This window comes from Podarcis muralis, chromosome 12 (genome assembly GCF_964188315.1).
Source record: "Podarcis muralis chromosome 12, rPodMur119.hap1.1, whole genome shotgun sequence".
Lineage (NCBI taxonomy): Eukaryota > Metazoa > Chordata > Lepidosauria > Squamata > Lacertidae > Podarcis > Podarcis muralis.
The window spans coordinates 41,589,150-41,613,431 of NC_135666.1; the positions used below are offsets into that span (position 1 = coordinate 41,589,150).

Here is a 24,282-nt window from a genome sequence, read left to right on the forward strand (position 1 = left end):
TGAGGCTGTACTGCACAGCTAACATGGTTGAAACTATGGATATCGCAAAAGGAAGAGGAAGATCTCTATCAACTTGCAAAGCTATTTATTGATGACCCCACTGCAAATCTGATGTGAACACCAAAGAGGGAGGAGGTCTTGAAATAAAATTTAATCCCCTTCTCAATTGTTTAAAATGTGGGACTAAATATAAAACAAAACTGAGCCAGGAAATCTCATAAATGTCATCTGCAATATGGCATCATATTTTAAAGGCAAAATCAGGTATCAGATTTTATGACTTGGCAGTGGATTGAGGTGCCGTAATTTGGAGAATTAGTCTAAGATGGGCATGAAATCTCATTGACCTCTGCTGGGTGGAAACCACATTGGTACAAGTGTTTCCAAATCAGGAGTGACCTGTTGAAATTACTGGTGCCAAGATGGGCAGGTAGATAGGAGACAGCTAAGGAGGAAATTATGAAAGCAGATGCAAAAAAATTATGTGAAAACTACACATAATTAATAGGGGGAGAAGAACAATAAGCAAAGTGAAATGGGAAAGACTGCATGGAGCAACTCTGGATTAAATGTGGATTCAAGTAGATAAACCTTCAGATAGTTTATCAGTTAAAGAAGCCGGTGGTGTATTATCTGGTTGTGTAATAAGATTTACAGTACTGTTTAATTTTATTGGTGAAGATATACATAAAAGATTGAAACCACTAGTCTCTTTTTTTAATAATGGCTACAAATATTATATGGGCCAGAAAGTGGAAGTATTGAAATATCCCAACAGTCTCAGAATGATTAATAAAATGTTTTGAGCTGATGGTTATGAACAAATTGATAGAATGTGTACAAAGGAAGAAAGGAAAAAGGAGCAGGTTGTAGCCTGTAGAGTGATTGAATTGTTTTATTGATTATTTGGATGTACAATAGGGCAATGTGAGACTGGAAAAACATTTGTTTATGTAGCGATGATGATGAGGAGAATGATAATTTATCATTTATACCCCTTTCATCTGGCTGAGTTTCCCCAGCCACTCTGGGCAGCTCCCAACAGAATATTTAAAAATGCGATAAAACATCAAACATTAAAAACTTTCCTAAGAATATCTGTGCCATGGATAAATTAATAAATAGAACTAAAAAAATCTGTTCATTTAAATATCAAATTCTTTAGGATATATATGGAAAAGTAAAATGCAGATGTGCAAGTGTGGCATCAAAATTCTGGCTGCAGATCCTACTACAAACACTGGGCATATTGTGACACATTGGTAATAGAATACTTTTTATTAAAAGCACAGGAGTGGCAAATCTGTGGCCCACAAAACTTTGCGCTTTGAATGTGTGGCACATACAAGGAGTGTGTGTTGGCTTAGCCATGGTTTGGCTTAACTGCATCCACTATGTCTCCCTCCCTCACTATGAGCCAACGTGTATTCTTGGTTTATTGAGTGTGGTTCGTCTGGAGGAGGCAAAACATGAGCCTGGGTGAGTTGGGGTGTACTGCTAAGCAGATTCATGGCTTCGCTTTGGGTAGTGAGGCAACATTACTGGGGGAGGAGCGAAACAGCCATAATGTTTGCTCATTCATGGTTAGCCATGGTTGGCCTTAGTGTAATGTGTGAAGCTGGCCAATATGCGTGAATGTGCCATTTTAAAGCCAAACACAGATTTAAATTGATGCATGTTTGACTAAGCTCTCCCAGGGGAGATGTTTTTTGTTTGTTTTCAGCCTATCCCTGACTTCCTTTTAAAGCATGTCTACTGTTCAAAAGACACCTAATCCTAGGGAAGTTGCTTATTGTCCGTCAGGTCAACAGGCTGCTCTACGGAAACAATTCCGTGAAACCTGAATTGCCTGAAGGTCACAAAAAGGGTCTTGCTTTGCTGCCTTTGCACATAAGAGTTCGTATTCTGTAGAAAGAAGAAGTCCGAGCTGAATTGAATGTTTTTATTTGTTATTGTAAAGCTCTTTTTCTAAGCCTTTGAAGGCTTCTAGGCCCACTTTCCAATCACAGGAGCCATTTGACCTGGTGTTCTGTCGGCGGGAGAGACCTCCAGCATCAAATGAAAGTTAATATCTATTTGACAGTTGCCAGGCAGATGACATGGTTGTCACAGAATTATAATTACTGAAATACTATCTATTTAGAGGTCACACAAATTACAAAGGAAGTGTGATGTATGGAGGATTAGCTGTCTATCTGCACTGGACCCTATGCCTGGAGTTTGAGTGGTTGGACAAATTACTATGCAAGCCCACAGAAGAAAGCACTTGTTGTGAAAGGAGCCCTCTAATTTAGTTCTAATTAACACTTGACCGGCAGCTATTGAAAAAATGCATTGCATTTTGTTTCCTTAAAGTCCTTATTTATTAAGTTGCCCAAAGCAATATAAAAAAAAACCCAGAAAGTCACACAATTATTGTATAGTGTTCCCCAAAATATCATAATAGTTTAACTGTTAATTTGCATGTGCCATTGTTTGCTCCGGCAAGAGAGGGTTTGTTTCGCTTCTGTAGATGACATAGGTATTTAGCTGAGTAGTTCAAAGAAACTATGTAGCTTAGCTTAGTGTTAAAGAAAGTGAAGAATTCTCCCCACTTTCCTTTTATGGAAATTGTGGATATAATTATTCCCCCAATAAGTCTACTGTGTGTAAACACTGGGATTGAAAATAATTTTTTTATGTATTTAATGTAGCCTGTAGTATAACCATTGTGCACAGTTCAAGGTTTTTTTCAGACTAAATTTCTGCTGCAGCTCTTTAAGCCCCCTCAAGTGCTTAGGGAAAGAACAGCATATGATACAATAATTTGTGACTCTTATATGTGCACAGAAGTGCTTTCACATTGTGCACAGAGCTGTTTGGACTGCAGCCTGGAAACGTAAAATGTGAAGCTTGCTTTTAAAAAAAGCGATTAAAAAATACAGAATTCTGTTTTAGTTTCTTTATCCACACAAACTGTTTAGTAAATCCTTGTTCTTCTATACTTGTATCAGATTTGGACAAGGAAGGGCTAGAGCTGTACATTTCTTTAAATGTTTCCAGACTCTGTTCTGATTCTGCAATCTTTATTTTTAATGTAACTGACTGAATAGCAGTAATGTTTCAGTTGTATTTTCTGTTTAAAATGTTTTCTTATTTATATGTGTTAAGGGGAATGTAAGTTGAGCAGTCATTGTTGCATAATAACCAGCCTTTGAACACATTCACCAGGCTATAGTCAGCAGCAGTTATAACAGTAGAGAGCTAGCAACAAGTACATTAAGCTTGCCCTACATCAGTCCCTGCAGAAACCCAAGGACGAAAAGAAGGCTGCCCTCACCATCAAAAATAAAAACCCCAAACCAAACTACTTGGACCGAAAAGCAGTTTCACCAACCTAGGGAATTCACTCCATAAAAGTAACAAAGAACCAAATAATCTTCTAGAGGATCGATTTGGCACACCTGCTGAACCACCACCTACAAATTGAACACCAGTGAACAACCCATAGTTCTGCCAAGTATGGATATCACTGGGAGCTGTGGTTAGCTCAAAATCAACAGCATCTCGTCATTACATGAGCAAAGGAGAAGGGTGGGGAAGAAGGGGGACTGGACTCTCTGAGCCCATTGTAGTGGGGAACCATGGTTTCTTGTATCTGAAATGAGGCTATTTCCTTTGCACATCCAGCTGGACATGGAAGCATGAAGTTTAAAAAGAAATGTCATTAAAAATTGTCTGGTCTTAAAACTAAACTGCTTTCATTTATTTTATTTAAAGTCAAGCAAGTACCATAAGTATACCATGCCTTTTTAAACCTGATCCATACTATGCCCTGCTCTGAAGAGAATAAGTCTTATTATAAATGTTTATCTAGGGGGAAATAATTTGCCTTGGGTCTATGTGGGATTTTACTGTAGTCTGGAAACTATTGTAAAGTATGTATCCCTTAGTACTATGCTACATTCTGGTAACAGCGGCAGGATTAATTTTTTTTTGCATCATACAGATTTATTTTGTCTATGCTGATACTTTTTATCGCACTCTTCTTTGATATTTCACTTGCGTTATTTTTGTCTTTAAAAATGTCTCCTCCTATAGTCAACCTTAACCTTAATTCAGCTGCAGAAGAGTTTAAATATACCCACAGGATCTGTGGTCTTAATCCTATGGCCTCCTGAGCATAGTGCAAAGATCTGTTGAAGAGGGGAAAGTTAAATGCATGAAACTTATAAGTTCTTTTTTTGCAGAGACTAACTTGTCTTTCATTAAAGTAACAGGTCTCTAGTCTCTGAGTTGATATAAAATTTAATACATATAGCTATAATATTTGTATGATAATCCTAAATTAGAGTAATATGAATTGTTGGTCATAGGAAGTACAGCATCAGTGTAAAGAGATTGATGATCCTAGATTAAGAGAGGCAAGCAATACTACCTATATTGTAAATGTTGGGAAAGAATGTGAAAAGAGCAAGATGATAGTGAATTATTTTGAATTATATGACAGGTTCCTGTGCATGTAGTCTTAAAATCAGTTTGCCAGTGTCACAAAATTATTGTTGTAATAAATTAATAGTGTCATTGGAAGTGTAATCTGGGCTAAGTTTTTGTTTGATTCATTTATGTATAGAGTGTTGATATAAGAAAAAAGTACCCTAAGGCTATATCAAGGGTGCCACTTCTATATGTAATAAATATCACCTTTTTTTTTTTACTAAGAAGTGGCTCTGAATAAGAATTACTGTGACACAGCAACAAAAGATAATTCTGAAAACAGAGTAACAGCCTTCCTACTAAAGCCTCATTGAAATGAATGATGCTTCGTGGGCAGCACATGATGGATTGTTCCCTTGCTTTACAAGAGATGATAGTATGAATTCTTTAACATTTTCCCATCCTTCATCCACTTGCATACCTAGCTGTTAGATACATGTAGGAAATATTGAGGAGCGATGCTTGTATAAAAAGCATAAATCCTCGCCTGTGTATTCATAAACCTTATGATAGTTAACTAAAATAATTTTTCAAAATATTTATTTCCACTGCTGATACTGTTCATTTATCATTCGTGCTTCATACGGTGCTTACATACCCTACTGTGCTTTTCAGTGATGGTGTACGTCAAAGCCCTGATACTTGTACTTAGATTTCCAACTATGAAGGTAGCTATGCCATAAGTTAGCCATATTTGATTCATGGATCAGACCCAGCCGTCCACAACATTGTCACAGCCTGGTTTTGGGGTCAGGGTGGGCAGAGAGAAATGCAATTTTGTCACATTTGACGTTTGTGTCCCTATCTTTATATGGGCTTATCTGTATTGTATTCTCATAAGAATCAAGTGAGTTCAGTTAGACTGATGTCTGGCCCAAGGTGAACTTTAGCGAAGCATCTGGTTAGTCTGCCTTCCTTGTACTCAGTTGCCAGGTGTCCATGGGAGGAAGGTGGTGCAGCATGCAGACCTTAAGAGCAATTTGGAGCCAGGCATTTAAAGGTATAGGCCTCTTTCGTGGGTGGCAACCAAATAACTTGGATCTGGTGGTTCTGCCTTTCTTTTCTTCTTTGTAGCTGATAAATCAAGCACTTTCCAGTTCTGCCCTCGGCATGAATATTCTCTCTCAACTGCATCTCTCTCTTAAGAATGCAGCGCACACATGAAATGAAAGCTGTGTTTTTATTCTATTATCTAACAAATCGTTATGCTATGAAAAATAGATTACTATTAATAAACAAAATTTTCTTCTAAAAGCAAGAAATACGCACATCGTTGTGAGGAAGCAGCTGCTCTCCCTATTAGAATGGGGACTTGGCAAGTAACATAAATTTTAAAAAAAGATTACTTCTAAAGAGATCAAAAACATTGTAAAGCTCCAGAATCTTGTCTGAAATATGCAAACATAAAAGGGAGAGGGGTTGATTCACTATAATATGAAAGTAGTTTCTCTCTCTTTTTTTGGCATTTTATTTTATAGAATGCAGAAGATGCGATAGTTTGGAAAGTTGGAAATGAGTTAGAGGCTTGTACATTTCATTCCTGCTCTTGCGCAACAACCCTTTCTGCCTCTTTTGAGCTTTGTGAGTGGGAATTACAGTCCCCATTATTTTGGGGGAGAAATGTGTTTTAAATTTATGACGTGTATGTACCCTCACATCCATCTTTGCATTTGTTTGTTGGAGAGACATTTTCACAAAAGAGGCTCAGGCTGTGTACACACAATATTTTATTCTAGAATCAATGTTGACTAAATATTTGTTTTCTATATAGTCCACACAGAATCTAGATTTATTCCCCACACACACACACACACAGTCCACACAGAATCTATATCTATAACCATGAGTGCTGAGTTTACTCAGGAGTCTTTGGTAAGGTTGTCTGCGTACTTACTGTGAAAAAGCTTTTGACAGTGTCAAGTGTCACCTCTATCTATATGCTTGTTGACACACTCAAAGAACTCTTAATAGGTTATCCTTCCTGAAGCCATTCTCGTTTGGTTTCAGAAAGATTACCTATTCTATCTGCTTTGTTTTCCTGGAACATGCTTTTCATTTAGAATAAAAGGTAAGGAAGACAAAATGTGATAATGCCACCATAGGCATTAATGCAGCTCATATTCATAGGAATTAATATGGCTTAGCATGCAACCTCTCCCATGTGGTCCTAGGTGGTACAGTTAGTACCAAAGCTGAATCTCCAGACTGGCTACCCATTATTGCCACCAGTCAGAAAGAGACACAGATATTTTCTATAACTAAATGTTAAGCAGATCCATCAATATGAAGCCCTGAATGCTTGCCTCCCTAATGAACAGGAGATGCTATCTTAATAGTTTATTAGGCAGGGAGGAAAATATTTTCTAAAGCCTTACATGAGATTTATCAATGTGATGTGGTTTAGCAGTAAGAATAGACACAAAGATTGTGAAAGGCTAAAAGCGATAAGCAAGATTAGAAAAACATTCAGTGCGATTGATTGCCATTTCAATCTCTCTATTAAACAGAAGGATATCATGTTGTGCTGAGATAAAAGTTCCAGTACGACTGAGTGTAGGTAGAATACAAAGCAAGAACAGTGTAGGGTAAAAACACACAAATAAAAACATTAAAAGCAGATGCAGACTGTGATCCTAAGCAACCTTACTTGGACATTGTATCAGAAAAACTTCAGTGAAGCTCATAAATGGGATTTTACGTTGTCCCAGGGAAATAGGAAGTAGCTCTTTTGATAGTTCACAATCTAATCAGTGGTTTTATGATTGTAGGATGAGATAAGCCTTCAATAATGCAAATATAAATATAGTGAGAAGATACACAGGATAGTTTATCAGAACCCGGGTGATATTGTGGAAGCGCTTATTTCCCCCCTCCTACTCCACATTCCTCACCCAAGTATGCATCCTTACCCACACAGCAGCAAGGTTGTGAAGTTTCAGTTGTGCACAGAAGCATGCAAGTTGTAAAATATATAAAAACAAAGTTCCAATAGACATTACAGTTCCACATACAGCTTGCAAATGCTACTTTCAGGCTCAGCTGACAGTATATCACCATAAACTTATATACCATAATAAAAAGGAAAGGTTTCATGGTGAAGTTACCCAGGTTTTGCACAACATTCCCATCACATGTTACAGTATTGCTGTACCACACCACCCCAGCCTGGAAGTTTACAGTGTATTTTTCTGGCTGCATGAAGTTGTGGTACCTTTAGCCATTGATAAGGCAACGGGTCATTAACATTAGTTTCCTTACTGGGACGGGGGATAGAGAAGCAATTTCTTCTTGGTTCGTACATGTCCTAGTTCATTGTCTAAGATCAATACCACCTCTGAGTCTCAGTATTTGCTGCATCATGAGATACTGAAGTAGAGGATTCAGCCATTCCAAGAGGACACAGTGAAGAAGCTGTCATGCACTTTTTTTTAATAAATAAGAGCTGTTTGATTGGAATAAATAGATTTTTCTAGTAAAGATTCAGAGTGCAGGGCAGCAATTTTTGGCAAGACATTCAAGCCTGTGTTTAACAGAATAGTAGACCTCTATAATTTAAATCCTCCGGGTCTTTTCTATCCTTAAAGAAAATGGGATTCATCTATCAATCTCTTCTTTCCCCTAAAGCTGAGTTCAGCCATTTTTATCTACTAGTGGTACAATATGCCCCAGGGTATAATCTTTTATATTATGCATTATTCTACTGGTAATAACAGAAATGTTCACCCTCACACACAGAGAGAGAACTATATTTGAAAGTATGAAAAGATTTTCTTCCCAGTTTGTGTTAAATGTGGAATGTTTCATTTACTCACAAAATTAAAGTTAAGCTTTAATAGTGCTTCAAATCTTAATTGTGGGCATTAATGGGTACCTCACTTGGAAGAGCATGAGACTCTTAATCTCAGGGTTGTGGGTTCAAACCCCACGATGGGGAAAAGATTCCTGCATTGCAGGCGGTTGGACTAGATGACCCTTCTGGCCTCTTCCAACTCTACAATTATATGAGTATGATTTTATTATTAAAATTAATTTCAAAAGTGGCATACTTAATGAGTTGTAGGATCCTTTACACATCTTGTTATGCTTCTCAAAATAGATTATATTTTCTTAATTTATTAATTTAGATGATATACTGCGTTCTACACAAATCACACAGCACTTTACAACTTAAATATATGCATAGTATTCTACAGTGAAATCTGGTACTCAAAAGTAATTTCCATTGAGTTCATTGGGGTATACTACCAGGGAACTAGATAGCAAATTGAAGTCTAAACCACTGAAAAAAATGGGAGCTTAGATTTCAAGGAAGTGCTTATTTTGTAAAGGTAAAGATACACCTGACCATTAGGTCCAGTCGTGGACGACTCTGGGGTTGCGTGCTCATATTGCAGACAGCTTGACAGGTGTCAGCAGACAGCTTCCAAGTCATGTGGCCAGTATGACTAAGCCACTTCTGGCAAAACCAGAGCAGCGCATGGAAACCTATTTATCTATTTGCACTTTGACATGCTTTTGAACTGCTAGGTGGGCAGAGGCTGGGACCGAACAACGGGAGCCCACCCTGTTGCGGGGATTCGAACCGCTAACCTGCGGATCAGCAAGCCCTAGGCTCAGTAGTTTAGACCACAGCGCCACCCATGTCCCCCCATCAGCCTCTGGCTCATTTCCAACTATCCAAACTGATGTTCTAGAAAGAACTGCTGAACTTTAAAAACAAAACTCATGGTCAAAACAATTAAACAGAATCCTATCAAATTGATATAATAATAAACTACTTTCTTGGCAGAAATACTGCACTGTCTTGGAATAATGAAATCCATGAAATAATATTTACAAAACTTAATTGCTAAAAAAGCTTCACTTTGATAATGTTTGATCATGTACCAAAGCAGACGACTATATGTAGACAAAACATCAAGCCTTGTACTGGTTCAAAACTTTTGTTTGGAGCTGATCTCTAATTTTATTTAATTTCAGATGACTCTCAAGAGGGAAGGGGAAGAGAAACCTTGTGTGTTTGGTATTGACCTACTTTCCTAATGCAATAGCAATAGTGATATATTGTCACTGTTTTATTTATAAAAACTGCTTCTTTTTTACTTGCTTTAGGTGTGGCACAGAAATACTGGATCAAGTCTCATGTTTCCATTCTGGCCACAAAGTCAGGGTTGCAGATTTTTCCATACATTTGTTCTCTGAGCACTAGGTTTGTAACGCCATACAGAACAGACATAAAGTACAAGAGCATAAGAGGAAACTGATGGATCCCCTATGAGAAGCCCCTATGGGAAGTCTGCAAATAGAACCTCAGCACAGTAATTCTCTCCCCCTCCTGTGGTTTCCAGCAATTGATACTCAGAAACACGGAGGCAGGGCTTAGCCGTAGTGGACAGTAGCCATTGATAGCCTTTACCTCCATGAGTTTTTCTAAACCCCCCCCCTCCGCACTCCGCAGGCAGGTGGGACCGATCCTAATGGTCTGCCCCTGCCACTTAATGAATCCAAATGCTTTTTAGAGAGTGGTACGGGACATTTTATCTCATGTTGATGGCCTCCGCTGGAATGCAGAGTTAATCAGGGCTATTGACTGTCTGGCTCCGATGAGCCCTCTCTGATCGCATGGAGCCAGGTCAGCCCCAGAGCTGAGGGCAATGAAACAATCGCTGAGACAGCTAGAGCGCTGGTGGTGGAAAACTCATTCTGAATTGGGCCAAACACTGGATAGAGCTCAACGTCGAGCCTACCAAGTGGCGATAGCAACGGCAAAGAGGACCTCCTTTTCCGCCTCTGTTGCATCTGCAGAAAATAGCAGTGGGAGACTCTTTCAGGTGGTTCACAATCTAGCTGAACCACTGTTGTCATCGGGGCCAGGTGAGAACCCCAAGATCTCTTGCAATGATCTTATGAAGTTTTTTGCAAAGTTGCTCAGATTCGGAAAAAGGTAGACTCCACTGCCACTGTGGGAGCAGGGCTGGGGCAGCGGAGTGCTGGAATCCTGTCTAGTCAAATTATGTGGGATCAACTCCAATCTGTTACCTCCGAAGGTGTGGACAGGCTGCCTGGACAAGTGAAACTAACCACCTATCTTCTTGATCCTTGCCCATTCTGACTTATAAAAGTGAGCTGGGCAGGGCTGGATGATCGGCTCTGTGGGGTGGTGAACGCTTCCTTCTGTGATGGAGTCTTCCCAGACCCGCTTAAAGAAGCTTCTTAAAAACCGCTTCTTAAAAAACTATCTTTGGACCCAACCTTCATGACCAACTATCGCCCAGTCTCAAATCTTCCATTCTTGGGCAACTTGAGCAGGTGGTTGCTGAGCATCTCTTGACACGCCTGGAAGATGTGGGCCATTTGGATTCCTTCCAATCAGGATTCAGGCCTCATCATGAGACTGAAACTGCCTTGGTTGTGCTGGTTGATTATCTCCGACAGGCTAGCGACAGAGGTGATAGCTGTTTCCTGGTCCTGCTGGATCTCACAGTGGCCTTTGATGCCATCAACCATGGCATCCTTCTGGACCATCTAGAGGAGTTGGGAGCTGGGGGCACTGTTATACAATGGTTCTCCATCCTCCTGGGCCGTGTTCAGAAAGTGGCGTTGGGGGATGAGTGTTCAGACCTCTGGGCTCTCACTTGTGGGGTGCCTCAAGGCTCTGTCCTCTCCCCCATGCTTTTTAACATCTATATGAAGCTGCTGAGAGAGATCATCAGGGGGTTTGGGCTAGGTGTCCACCAGTATGCAGATGATACCTGCCCTAACATTATTAATAGCCGACTGAGGCTCTACCTGCCCTAACATCATCATCATCATCATCATCATCATTATTATTACCCATGCAAGTTGATGGCCATCAGTGCCTTTGTGGAAGCAAATTCCATACTTTATGTGCTATGCAAAGAATTACTTTCTATTTTCTGTTCCATATCCTTTTCTGTAAACTAAAAAATCCTAAATCATGCAACATTTCTTCATAGGGGAGTTGATCCTTTTGGTAATCTGTTTCTGAACCTTTTCCAGCTCTACAATATCCTTTTTTACATGAGGTGACCAGACCTGTACGGTATTCAAAATTCAGTTGCATAATTTGTATGAGGGCATTATGATATCAGCAGTTTTGTTTTCAGTTCCTTTTCTAATGATCCAAGCATGCAATTCTGCTTTCTCACAGCGGCTGCACTGGGTCGGCATCCTCAGTGAATTCCCCACTACAACCCCAAGGTCTCATTACTGGCCAGTCACTGCCAGTTCAGATCCCATGAGGATATATATGAAATTGCAATTCATTTACCCTGGCATACACCACTTGATACTTCTTTATGTTGAGTTGCATTTTCCTGCCAAAAGGATGGATCCTTTTGAAGCTCTTCACAATGTATTTGTGTTTTAATCACCTTGAACAATTTAGTATCGTCAAGCAATTCTGGCTAACTTACTGCTCACCCATAATCCTAAATCACTTATTAAGAAGTTTAAAAGCACAGATTTTTGGAGGGGTCCCTTTCATATCCCAACATTGGAGGAGCTATCCATTTATTCCTACTCTGTTTCCTTTTTCTTAACAAGTTACTGATCCACAATTTATTGATCCTTTTGTACAGTATATGGCCAGTGGCCATGGATAATGGGAGTTTTAGTTCAATAATGGATTCACCTGGAGAACCACAGGGTTCACTAATCATGTTTTAGCAGAAATCCTGTCTCCCTGCTGTCATCCTGGTTCTGGTTCTTGTAATCTCTGGTGAATAATGAACATAGACACAATAATGGTTATTTCATATGCAGTCCAAAATGGACTGGAGAACATCATTAAAAACAAGCAAAGAAAGATTGGTGGCCAATCATGTACATGGAGTTGATCTGAAATCGGCATATTTTGCCTTGACATATGCTTTCCTTTTTTATTTGGGTATCAGCAGTGAATATATTATATTTAAATTTACCTGATAGTTGGATTAATTCCATGATAATCCCTCTGGAAGAAACTGCCAACTGACTGATTTGAAAAGGTGGTAATTTTTTCTACAAATTACAGCTCTGGTTAAAATAAACATCTGTAGCATTGTCATTGTCAATTCTAGGGGAAATACATATCAGTTAAGGGAAATTTTAAAATGCAGTTCTGTGGAGACCGTTTGCAATCAGTTACATAGCTTGCTAATCTTAATTTTCACACATATTTATTGAGTGATGTCTTGGATAAGTAACATTCCAGCAGGGGTTTTCTTCAAGAAGCTACTAGCTTAAAATGCATTGGTTTGCATTTTAAGTCAAGCCATAGCTTTGAAAAAAATGTTCTTGGTTTACAGCTCATGGAGAGAACTGGAGACAGCAAAATCTCAAGTCTGGGGTTAGTTGATAAAGCCAGCCAACTCAGCACAGCGCAGGAGCAAAACAACCAGAGAGGAGTGAAGTAGCTGTAATTTCTTCCCTGAGAGCTTACATGGTTGCATTAATACATGCTTTGGTTTCACATGATGTAGAAACTAGCCCATTGACGAAACTGAAAATATTTAACCTAGGTAGCTACATTTAAGATAAAATTGCATTTATTTTCAATGATTTACAAAGATTTATTCTATTAACTCTGGTGCGTACCCATCCCACCTGCAGTCTGGACCTGTATACACCACAGAAGGTCTTTATATTGGCCATGGACCCAATCTTTTCTTGGTGCATAATGTTTGTTTCCTTGCTCAGGATGTCTTAGTGGGTTGTTATTATTAGTATGTGCACCCCCTGTTTTGGCCTATTTCTCAGTCTTTTTGAGGGAATGAGGGCCACTCCTCAGTTAAATATACACTTTATCAGTCAATGAGATTGCCAAAAAAAACGGAGAATTTGCCTCATAGTGTATGGATATTTAGGAATGTAGGGAAGAAACAGAACGTAGCATTGACTGCAATTCTGAAACTGTAGGTGACCTTCCATTTGCTAGTAATGAGCATTGTGCTTTTTTCAATATTTACCGATACAGCAAAGAGCAAAGGTGTAGCTCTTTCAGCAGAAGCTTCTCTGCTAAGTAGAGTTGACTTGAATGCTTGACTGCAATCGGCATTGGGTGATTTGTCCCCCCCCCCCTTTTGTTACCGTGTCCCAGAAGAACTCTCATTACCCCTGGTCTTGGTACCATTATGCCCAGTTTACTATTGTAAACACCTCTATTCATTAGTACCTCTTTTTATTTGTTCTCAGATAGTGTTAGAATTAGTGGCGGGTGTGAAAGGATGGTTGGAGGCAGACAGATGAGAGGGAAACTGCAAGCTTCTGCTTTCTCAAAACTAGCCTATCAGCTTCTTTGGCAGCATTCTGAATCCTGTATTTGTTTATGTGTATTTTGCTATTAAAATAGCCACATGGTATTTTTTAGTAGGGTTACCCTGCAAGACAGCAGTATACTGCAATCTTTATTAATGTGTGGAACTGGCACACCACAGTTTGTTGCTATTTCAACATCCCCAGTGAATACAATATAATATATAATAGATTATATCATCTATTTTATGAGACGTGTAGCTGTAGATAGCAATTTCTGACAAGTCATTGCTGATACAAAATCTTGCCTGTTCATGCTATATATACACTCTCCATTCTGTGTTGCAGCTTGTAAGGAGCAATCTAAATATTAGAAGGATACATCTAAACTCTTTAATCAGTGCTTACATGAACCGACTTATCTTTATGGTTCAGCCATTTCCAGCTGGATCTACAGCAGGGAGCTTTGTCTTGCTACTGAAATTGATTAATTTAACTGAGGTTGACAGCAACAGCACACATAAGAGCTGGGACAGTTCAGTCTTAGAAGGATTAGCTTGCCCTTTCTCAAAATTGGTGTCCATCTGAATCAGTCTATTGAAAGATAATATCATTTCAAATGCTGAGATGATTCTTTGCTTTCACTGAGGTCTGTGGTTTATTCGCCAGCACAATCAGCATTGAATGGCTGTATAAATCACATGAAATATAAAATGCTGGAGCTTCAGCATATTCGGCAGATGTCCACACAGAGAAGAGAGCAATTAAATTCTCCTGCGTTAAAGCAGATAGAATTATTCTCCTGCAGAGGACTTGCACATATGGGAATTTTCTCTGGAGAAGCCTGGTGTCTTGTCACTCCCTTGGGGATTGTGAGTGTATAAATGGCTTAATAATTGTGAAAAAGCATTAAAGAAGAAAATGAAGCATTATTAATTGCAAAAGAAAAAGTGTGGTGCTAATCATTGCTATCTGCTTTTTGAATGGAGCTTATTTATTTTGAATTCTTCTGTAGCAACTTTAAAATATACAGAAAGCTTCAGTGCAATCTTAAGCATGTTTACCCATTGAATTCTGTGGTGCAGATAAATACTCATAGGACTGGACTGTTTGAAACATGTGCAAATGTACTAGTATTGATTTGTATTGCTAAATTATTAAATGCATTTAATGAATTCAGTGATTAATTATTGAAACACTGAAAATCTTTTACACAAGAACACAGGAAGATGTCTTAAACAGAGGTAGGTCCCTATAGCTCAGTATTGTTTACAGTGACTGGCAGCAGGTCTCGTTTCAGACAAGTGTCCCAGAGTCAATCATTCAGGAAAACCCTGCTACTTGTGAGCATATGGGGGTCTCCAAATGCAAAGGAACTCCTTAGCTGTTGAAATTATGTTGAAATTATGGGGACATTAATAACAGCGTAGCTTTTCCCTAAGATACCCTGGGCCCACCTCAGTTACCACCAGCATTACGCTTTCCATTTTTAAGTTCAGAATAGAGTAGTTGCTTTGGAAGACAGTGGGAGCCCAATATTTTCAGTACCAGGGCTGAGTCTTCAAATATGGGAAGAAAAGAAAGTATCTTGGATCACATTCAGAGTTTTTCTCTCACTACTCAACCACTGAAACCTCCACCATACACTTAGAATTTGAGAGGGGGTTGCTCTTCAGTTCTTGGTTGCCAGTATAAAGTGGGAATCCATAATCTTTTCACTACAAACACACACACACTTCCAGGTTTCCTCTTCTCAATCCTGGCCTCTTTACCAGTTTACCAGGCATCGACACTTTTTTTAAAAATCTCCATCTTAATATACTTTACCAGAGCATTAAGGATGAAATGCAGTGTGGAACTTAGCATTTCCTTCATCCAAAGTTCATTTACCAACCATCTCTCCAGTCCTAAGATCTTTGGCTGCAGCTGCAACTGGTTTTCCACAATATCTGTGTAAGGCGCTGAGGGTTTGGAACATGGGACTCTGCCACCAGGGCAGCTGTTGTGCAGATGGAATAATTGGGCTGAAGTCTTCTGCAATTTAGCCACACTCATATAATGCCCAGAGATACTACTGCTGCTCTGAAGCCCCTCTGGAATGGGTGACCCAAGGAAACAATAACTGTTGTCCCATACTTGGTTTTTCAAGCTGAGCAGTTTTGAGTAGTCTGGTCCAACCAGGCCTGCTTTACTGGCTTTACCTGAATTTGACCCAGCTGTCCTTGGCTATGCCCCTGCCTTACTCCAACCTCAACCTTACCTGTTTGGAAGTATGCCCTGCCCCTGGGCCCTTGAATGCTGATTTGCAAGGTCAGGCTGGAGCAAGCAAATCAAAGCCAGAGGAAGAGTGTAGCCCAAGGCAGTAGCAACAGATCTTGTGCTACAGTTCTGCCTATTTGGACCATGCCTTTGTTTCAGCATCTGCCAATTAATAGCAGCTCCCTGCTGGGCCTGACAATAAGTGGGCTGTGAGAAGCAGACAGAACTGGCAAATAGTAGAAGCCTTTAATTGCATTTAACATTGAGGCTTTGAGGAGGAAAGTTGAGAAGCAAGAAAAACAGCAAGCATATTTAAAGGCATGTTTTATGCCAGTTACCGTACTTTGCTTCTTTCAGCGATAACATGGATTGAGAAAAGACAGAAATAGAACACAACTAGGGAACCTATGGATAAATCCCATCAAGACCAAGCCAATGTCGGCAGTGCTCAAGGACTCTGGGAGTTGTAGTCTAAAGGGCCACAGGGTCCCAATCCCTGAATCAGAATGTTATATTTGGTATCTTTGGATCAGTGTTTGAAATTTGCCAGGTGCATTTTGCTATTGGCGCAGGTCCAGGTGTGACTATGTGGAGATTTCTGGGCACCAGGTTGGCAACCACAGTTTAAAAGCCTCTGTCTTAGTCCATAGTTAATACCATTTTCATTTCAACTGTGTGTGTTTCTCCTTCTTGCATACTGGGACAAATGCAGTCAGGCAATGTAGTTGAGGTCATAGAATTGTAGCATTGAAAGGGACACTGAGATCATCTAACCCCCTGGTGAATAGACATTCCGCTGTGGCGATCATAACCTAGATTTAAGGTGCCATTACATATCTCAGTTTCTAACATTGTTTCGGATTGCCTACTCCAGGCCTCACCTTTAGTTGCCCAAAACATGTATGGTGGAGAACGTTGTTGTTTTAAGAAAAATAACAAATAAATAAATGTTGCTGCTTCCTTAAAATTAGATAAGTGGGGTTTTCAACAAGACAGATTCTGAAAAATGTGACTTATCCTATCTAATTCCTTTGTTCTCAAGTTTCTCTCTACAATACCACTAGGTAGTTTTCCTGGTAATTATATCATGGAAAATCTGGAAAAATACTAGCTTGACCATCTGATGTTGAAGGACTGTGCATTTCACTTCTTATATTTTATATATGAATTGGGGGGAGGGGGCCATAGTTCAATGGTAGAGCATCACTTTTGCACAAAAAAGGTCCCAGGTTCAGTTCCTAGTATCTCCAGGTAGTGCTGGAAAATATTCCCTGCCTGGCAGTCTGGACTATAAGGCAGCTTGCTGTGTTCCATTATTTCTTGTTTACAGGGTCTTTCTTCTTAGGCATGGTTAGAAAGTGTGCTATGGCTGTGGCACATCCATTTTTTTTAGGTTGATAAAGAGTACAGTTAGCCACCTTTTTGGTTCAGTAACAATTAAACCTTCCCAGTCAAGTTGTGATTGGTATTTCCATGGATGGCAGAAGTCTCTTTCATTATTAATTCACTAGTTTATTTCTTATAGCAGTCTCAGCTGTACTTTATTACTCAAAGGTTAATGCAAACTGAGAACTGGGTAAATTAAATTCCATTTGGCAGCTAGTTTCCCGATATAGACACTGTCAGATGCGAATGAATGGCAATGCTGTGTCTGTTTCAATTGTATAAACAGACCAGTTTTCCCTTTAAAATAAAAGCTATGTTTTCTAATCCTTAAAAGATTTCATAATACAATAAGATCAGCATCGCACTTTATAAGTAAAGTATGCCATTTAGAAATCTGTGAAACGTTATCAGCTATTACAGAAAATTAATGCAGATACCATGACTAATGAACTGATACACTGCTTTAAACAGTAGTCATCATTCAGTTATATGCAAGAAATCATGCACTTGGATATTTTATTGAAGGGAGCCTAAGGAATAACAGTTAAGAGGGTTTTATTAACTTTCAGCACACAAAATGAATAGTTGAGCATTGAACACGACATGATGCCATGTGATAATTGCATGCCTTGGTTATATTGCAAGGCATGGAACATAGCCAAAAGCCTTCATCTGTTCTGGATATAGTTATTTTTTACACTCTGCTTATTGTTACATTATTGCAATAGTATTATTACAGTTGTAGCTGATACTATTTCATAAGAAATGCCCTGAAAATATATTGCCATATTGTGGCTAAATCGAATCTTATTTCTTTCTGCTGAATAATAGTGAGCAGCAGTTCGCAACAGAACCACCATTAGTCTTGACTGACAATAATATCTGATATTATTCATTTATCGTGGTGGACAACAAAGCTAGAGGCATATTGTAAATCTTTCAACTAGAAGAAGGTTTTACTTAGGAACAAAGTGAAATAATGATTTAGACATAAATATTTTATTCATCAATCTTGAATTATAGTAATTAAAAGACAATTCTCCGTTAATGTTAGTGTAGTATACATTGCAGCAGAAAATCCTGCTACTAATTACATACTAAATAAAAATATGGTATCAAGGTAGATTACACTTACTGATTACTGATTCCTGTTTGTTTGTTTTTAAAGCATATTCCCCTCCACTTCCAGAAAAAGAATACAGTTTCACAATGTTCATTAGCAACAACCTTGTACCTTGGATATCAGCAGAGAGTAAAGAGTGGTGGTAGCTGTACAAGCAGGGACCACAAAAATCAATAGCAAAATTAATGATAATTTTAGTAATTAGGACTACAGGTTGTTTAGAAGAGGAATTAAAATCAGCACATTCTGTTAGGAGGTTGTTAGGACTTGTTTTTTGTTTACTTAAAAAAATAACCGTCAACTTTGTTCTGTGTTTTTTGTTTTTTTAAAAATGCAGTATTTTTTGGCCACAATGTAACCAGGTTCTCTGGGAGACTTTCAGCAGAGTTACTGCATTAAGACTGAAGCGGGGGGACGGGGGACACTAGATAATGAGGCTGCCTTTTGCCTGTCCTTCATCAGGAGCTCAGTTATGGGGCCAAATTATAGTCCAACACCGCAGTGACAATACTGTCCCAAGATTGTTCAAAAAGTTATGTGATTGAAACCTTGGATTTCCTGACCACATAAGCAGTGGTTCTGATTAGTCAGAACTGGAAAATAACCTTTTGAATATGTAAGCCACAATTGTTCTCCTGGGAAAACCATACCCAGTTGCCCAGAAAATGTTTAGTCATCCCCCAAAACTTTTGTTGGCATGTTCAGTTGTGGGGGTGATGGTTGGGGGGGTGGATAAATACCCTAAAATCATTTGCAGCCCCTTTCGAAGCAGCAGCTACCACTTTCATATTGAGAGCTGCCTTCTACTTCCTTGCTAAGAGCACTTCCGCAGCCCTTAAGAACGTCTGCGTCCATCAGGTTCTGCAGGCTGACGCCTGCTAAAGAGATAAAATCTCTTGCAATCATTCTTGAGAGCAACCAAAGCTAGAAGCACTTATTGAGAGCAGTGGGAGATCGTATTTCTTCGGCAGGCATCAGGGATGGTTATGGGGTGGGGCAGAGCAAGCCAGCAATTTTTAAAAAACGGGTGGCAACTTCAAAAAAGAGAGAACTACCAGTAAGCATCCCCTATGCTGAAGCCAGCATAAATTATTGGAGGGAGAGTGGGGGAGTTGGGTGCACAAATTCTTCATAATTCATTAAAGGACCCTTGATAGTCAAGTCCAGTCGCGAACGACTCTGGGGTTGCAGTGCTCATCTTGCTTTACTGGCTGAGGGAAATGGCATTTGTCCGCAGTTTTTCCGGGTCATGTGGCCAGCATGACTAAGCCGCTTCTGACGAAACCAGAGCAGCGCACGGAAACACCGTTTACCTTCCCACCGGAGCGGTACCTATTTATCTACTTGCACTTTGATGTGCTTTCAAACTGCTAGGATAGCAGGAGCAGGGACCGAACAATGGGAGCTCACCCCGTCGCGGGGATTCAAATCGCCGACCTTTTGATCGGCAAGCCCTAGGCTCAGTGATTTAGATCACAGCGCCACCCACATCCCACATACTTCATTAATAAGTAGTAAATGAAAAGGATCCTCTGGCTTGCAATGGAGGAAGTGTGTGGAGACGGTTTTCCTTAATGAATTAATGAACTGATAACCTAATGAATTTAAGGATACACTAGTAATGATAACTTCAGACCTTTGCACTTTGGCCAAACCTGCTTCATCATGTGACCTCCGTAGGGTTGGCTGTGGGTCAATGTGGCCCTTAGGCTGAAAAGAGTTAGCATCCCTGGTTTAAACCATTGATATTCAACTGGATACTTGGATCTTGCCCAGATTTGACGTGTGTTGCACCAATGACACCCTCACTGTTTTCTTCCTCTGAGGTTGTGTGGGATATCATTAAATTTATGTCCCTCTCTCCCAAAGGGGAGAGAAGGAATATTTTTCTATGGGTATTTTCACCCTGCATGAAAAGCACTCTTTACAAAAAAATTCTTCAGTTTGAAATATTAAAAATATAGGACACCTGCTTTCTTTGTATCTGGGGTTTTTAAAAAATGAATACAGTTGCACCTCGTTTTGCGGCCAGGATCCATTCCGGAGCCCCGTGCTCTAGCCAAAAAGGACACTGGGCAAAGAACCGTGTCTGCACACACGCGTGGAGTGGTTTGCACTTCTGCGCATGCGCGAAGCTCGATTTAGCGCTTCCGCACATGCACAAGCAGCAAACCCAGAAGTAACCCATTCCGGTACTACCGGGTTTACTGCAGACATTCACCGGAATGGACGCTAGACAAGACAGATGTTCGCGGAGGTATTACTGTACCTCAGTTTGGGATTGAGTGCAGGTTCTTGGTCTGAAAAGCTTGGAAGTAGACCAGGGTTTCCCATACTTGGGTCTCCAGCTGTTTTTGGACTACAATTCCCATCATCCCTAACCACTGATCCTGCTAGTTAGGGATGATGGAAGTTGTAGTCCAAAAACAACTGGAGACCCAAGTTTGCATGAATCCTAAAGTAGACAAATGTTAGTTTTTCATAAGAACACTGTCCTTGCAAATGTCACTACAGTGGTACCCCGCAAGACGAATGCCTCGCAAGACGGAAAACCCGCAAGACGAAAGGGTTTTCTGTTTCGGAGGCGCTTCGCAAGACGAATTTCCCTATGGGCTTGCTTCGCAAGACGAAAGCCCATAGGGAAATCTCCGGGGACCTGTTTTAAATTGCTGGCGGTCGGGAGCAAAGACTTTCGCCCACAGCCGGCCTTCAGAAGAGGTCCTGGACCTCTTCTGAAGGCCGGCGGGGGGCAAAAGTCTTTGCTCCCCCCCGCCTGCCTTCCCGGGACAGCGGAGACTTCTCCGCTGCCCCGGGCGATCTTAAAATGCTGGCGGGCGGGAGCGAAGCGTTCGCTGCCGACCCCCAGCATTTTAAAATCTCCCCGGGACAGCAGAGAAGTCCCGCCCCGCTCGGGATGGCGGCGCAGAGCTGTCTGCCGTGCCGGGATCAGCGCAGCTCTGCGCGGCCATCGGGAGCCGGGGGCGAAGCCCGCCCCACTCCAGATGGCCGCGCAAAGCTGCCTGCAGTCGCGGGATTGCAGGCAGATCTGCGCCACCATCCCGAGCGGGGTGCTAAGTCCCGCCCCGCTCGGGATGGCGGCGCAGAGCTGTCTGCCGTCCCGGGATCAGCGCAGCTCTGCGCGGCCATCGGGAGCCGGGGGCGAAGCCCTCCCCGCTCCAGATGGCCGCGCAAAGCTGCCTGCAGTCGCGGGATTGCAGGCAGATCTGCGCCACCATCCCGAGCGGGGTGCTAAGTCCCGCCCCGCTCGGGATGGCGGCGCAGAGCTGTCTGCCGTCCCAGGACTGCAGGCAAATCTGCGCCACCATCCCGAGCGGGGTGCTAAGTCCCGCCCCGCTCTGGATGGCGGCGCAGAGCTGTCTGCCGTCCCGGGACTGCAGGCAGATCTGCGCCACCATCCCGAGCGGGGTGCTAAGTCCCGCCCCGCTCTGGATGGCGGTGCAGATCTGCCTGCCATCCCGGGATCAGCGAAGCGTTCGCTGCCGACCCCCAGCATTTTAAAATCCCCCCGTGTCCCGGTGAGATTTTAAAATGCTGGGGGTCGGCAGCGAAGCCCTTGTTCCCCCCCAGCCCCCCCCCCAGCCTTCAGAAGCCCTTGTCCCCCCCCCCCCCAGCCTTCAGAAGAGGTCGGGGGAGAGACTGTCCCCGGACCTGGTCTGAAGGCGGTTTCCCTAGGAACGCATTAATTGATTTTCAATGCATTCCTATGGGAAACCGTGCATCGCAAGACGAAAAACTCGCAAGAAGAAAAAACTTGCGGAACGAATTAATTTCGTCTTGCGAGGCACCACTGTATATATTTTATAGGAATTATTATAGTGAAATAGAATTACAGCTAGAATTGTCTATTGTGAGTAGTATCAGAAGTGAAAGCATCCATCAGAAACACAGTATAATTTAACTTGTGATACTCCAGGTTCCCATCAGTCTCTAGCTCCCATCAGCCACAACCAGCATGGGTATTCATTGGTTTAAATGAGTAGAAAGGGACCCTGAGGGTCATCTAGTCCAACCCCCTGCAATGCCAGAATCTCAACATGGGGTTCCCCATCCAATTTGAAACCATACCTGCTTAGCATTGCAAAAGTGCCAGCAGTTTTCTTGCTGCACCTCCTGTATTTTGAATGTTTTTCATTATTACAGATAAAATCTCATTATTGCTTATTATAAAATAAAAATAAAGATGGTTTTTCCAAAAAAAGCAATGTGTTATGATTCATAGGGCTGTGGTTTTCATATTTTGGCTGTATGTAATGTGTATAATGTGCATAGTTGTGGGGGGGCGAGATTAGCAACAAGTTATGCTGTTTCTTAAATTTTTGCCCTCAGAGTGTAAACTTGGGGAAGGGAGAGTCTTGATACTTAGACTGAAATTACCACATAATTGTGTGTGTGAAAGAGAGAATTTGCTGCTTTCTAAACCTACTTCTGTGTTTCCTTTACCTTTTATTACAAGAACGTGAGTTTTAGATGTAAGTTGTGATAATCAGAATTCTTCAAAGAGTTTGTAAGGTGTGTATGGATTTGGTTTATGCAGCTGTGTTTATTACAGACAACATCTTTCATAATTTAACTGGTCTGAGCATTCTTTCTTGAGCTTAGTTTCCGCTTCTCAGTGCATTATGTAATAATTGTGGGCTGCAGTAGCCTTCTGTTGCTAGAATGATCTAGATATCTATTTAAAAATGTTGCTTGTCATGATGCCTGCCACCTGTGCTTATGTGCTGTGTACATTAGGAACATCTTAGTTGATAATATGTATGAGAGAGACAGAGAAAAATCATTTTTCTTTGTGTTTGTTTTTACTTTCAATACATAGTGTCGTAATTAAGGAATAAAGAAGTCATCTGTTACTGGAATGGCTTAGGTGTCCAGAAACAATGTTGTTTGTCATGGTGCCAAAGTTTTATGGTAGCATATCCTCCAAAGTAATGTTATTACAATGCCACCTAGTGATAAGGTGAATGACAAGGTACATTAATAGAGAATGTCTTAACTGGTCTCTTTATTTTTTTAAAAAATGAAACAGAAATTGATAATGTGAATGACAATGTGAAGTAATGCAGAATGTCTAACAACTGTTTCTGGGGGTGGGTAAACCTACTTTAGGCTACAGAAAATGACCTCATATACACAGTAAATTATAAACAGGTCCAAAAATGTGATTTATTTTCAGTTCTAATCCACTTTGAAAACAATACTTATGAAAAATATAACTGATGTGCTGCACAAATGTTATTTTTCAGTTATTAAATATGCTTTACTTTATTTTACAGTGCTGGACCTAAGGGAGACAACATTTATGAATGGAGATCAACTATACTTGGGCCTCCAGGTTCTGTGTATGAGGGAGGAGTTTTTTTTCTTGATATTACCTTCTCACCAGACTATCCCTTTAAACCACCCAAGGTAAGGGATGAGTAAAATTAATAATTTATACTGAAAAGTAAGTAGTTTCAGAACCAATCTTGATACACGTGTAGAAATGTATTATGTACAAAAGGAAATGAACAAAATACTTATAAAGGTGCATAACTGCTTTTAAAATTATATGAAGAAATGATGACCATTATGATCTGATGTCTGTCAGGTGATGTCAAAGACCCAGAATCCAATCTCATTATACAGAATTGGCAAATATTTCAAGAACAAACCTTGGTTATTGCTCATGGTTTGCCTTTCTTTCCTTCATTATAACTATTTTTTAAATATTAAGGCTGAAGTCTTATGAATCCCTGGGTGCAAGACCCAATGAACACAGTGGA

At 40.6% G+C, this 24,282-nt stretch overlaps 1 protein-coding gene across 2 annotated transcripts in view; it reads left to right on the forward strand.

Annotated features, from left to right (window-relative positions):
* LOC114607241 (ubiquitin-conjugating enzyme E2 E2) overlaps nucleotides 1–24,282 on the forward strand; it is a 119,657-nt gene that overhangs the window by 88,391 nt on the left and 6,984 nt on the right. For both annotated transcript variants that reach the window (XM_028750249.2, XM_028750248.2), the window contains one exon: nucleotides 23,794–23,926. In XM_028750249.2, the coding sequence (XP_028606082.1) occupies nucleotides 23,794–23,926 (133 nt within the window). The remainder of the gene's footprint in view (nucleotides 1–23,793; nucleotides 23,927–24,282) is intronic.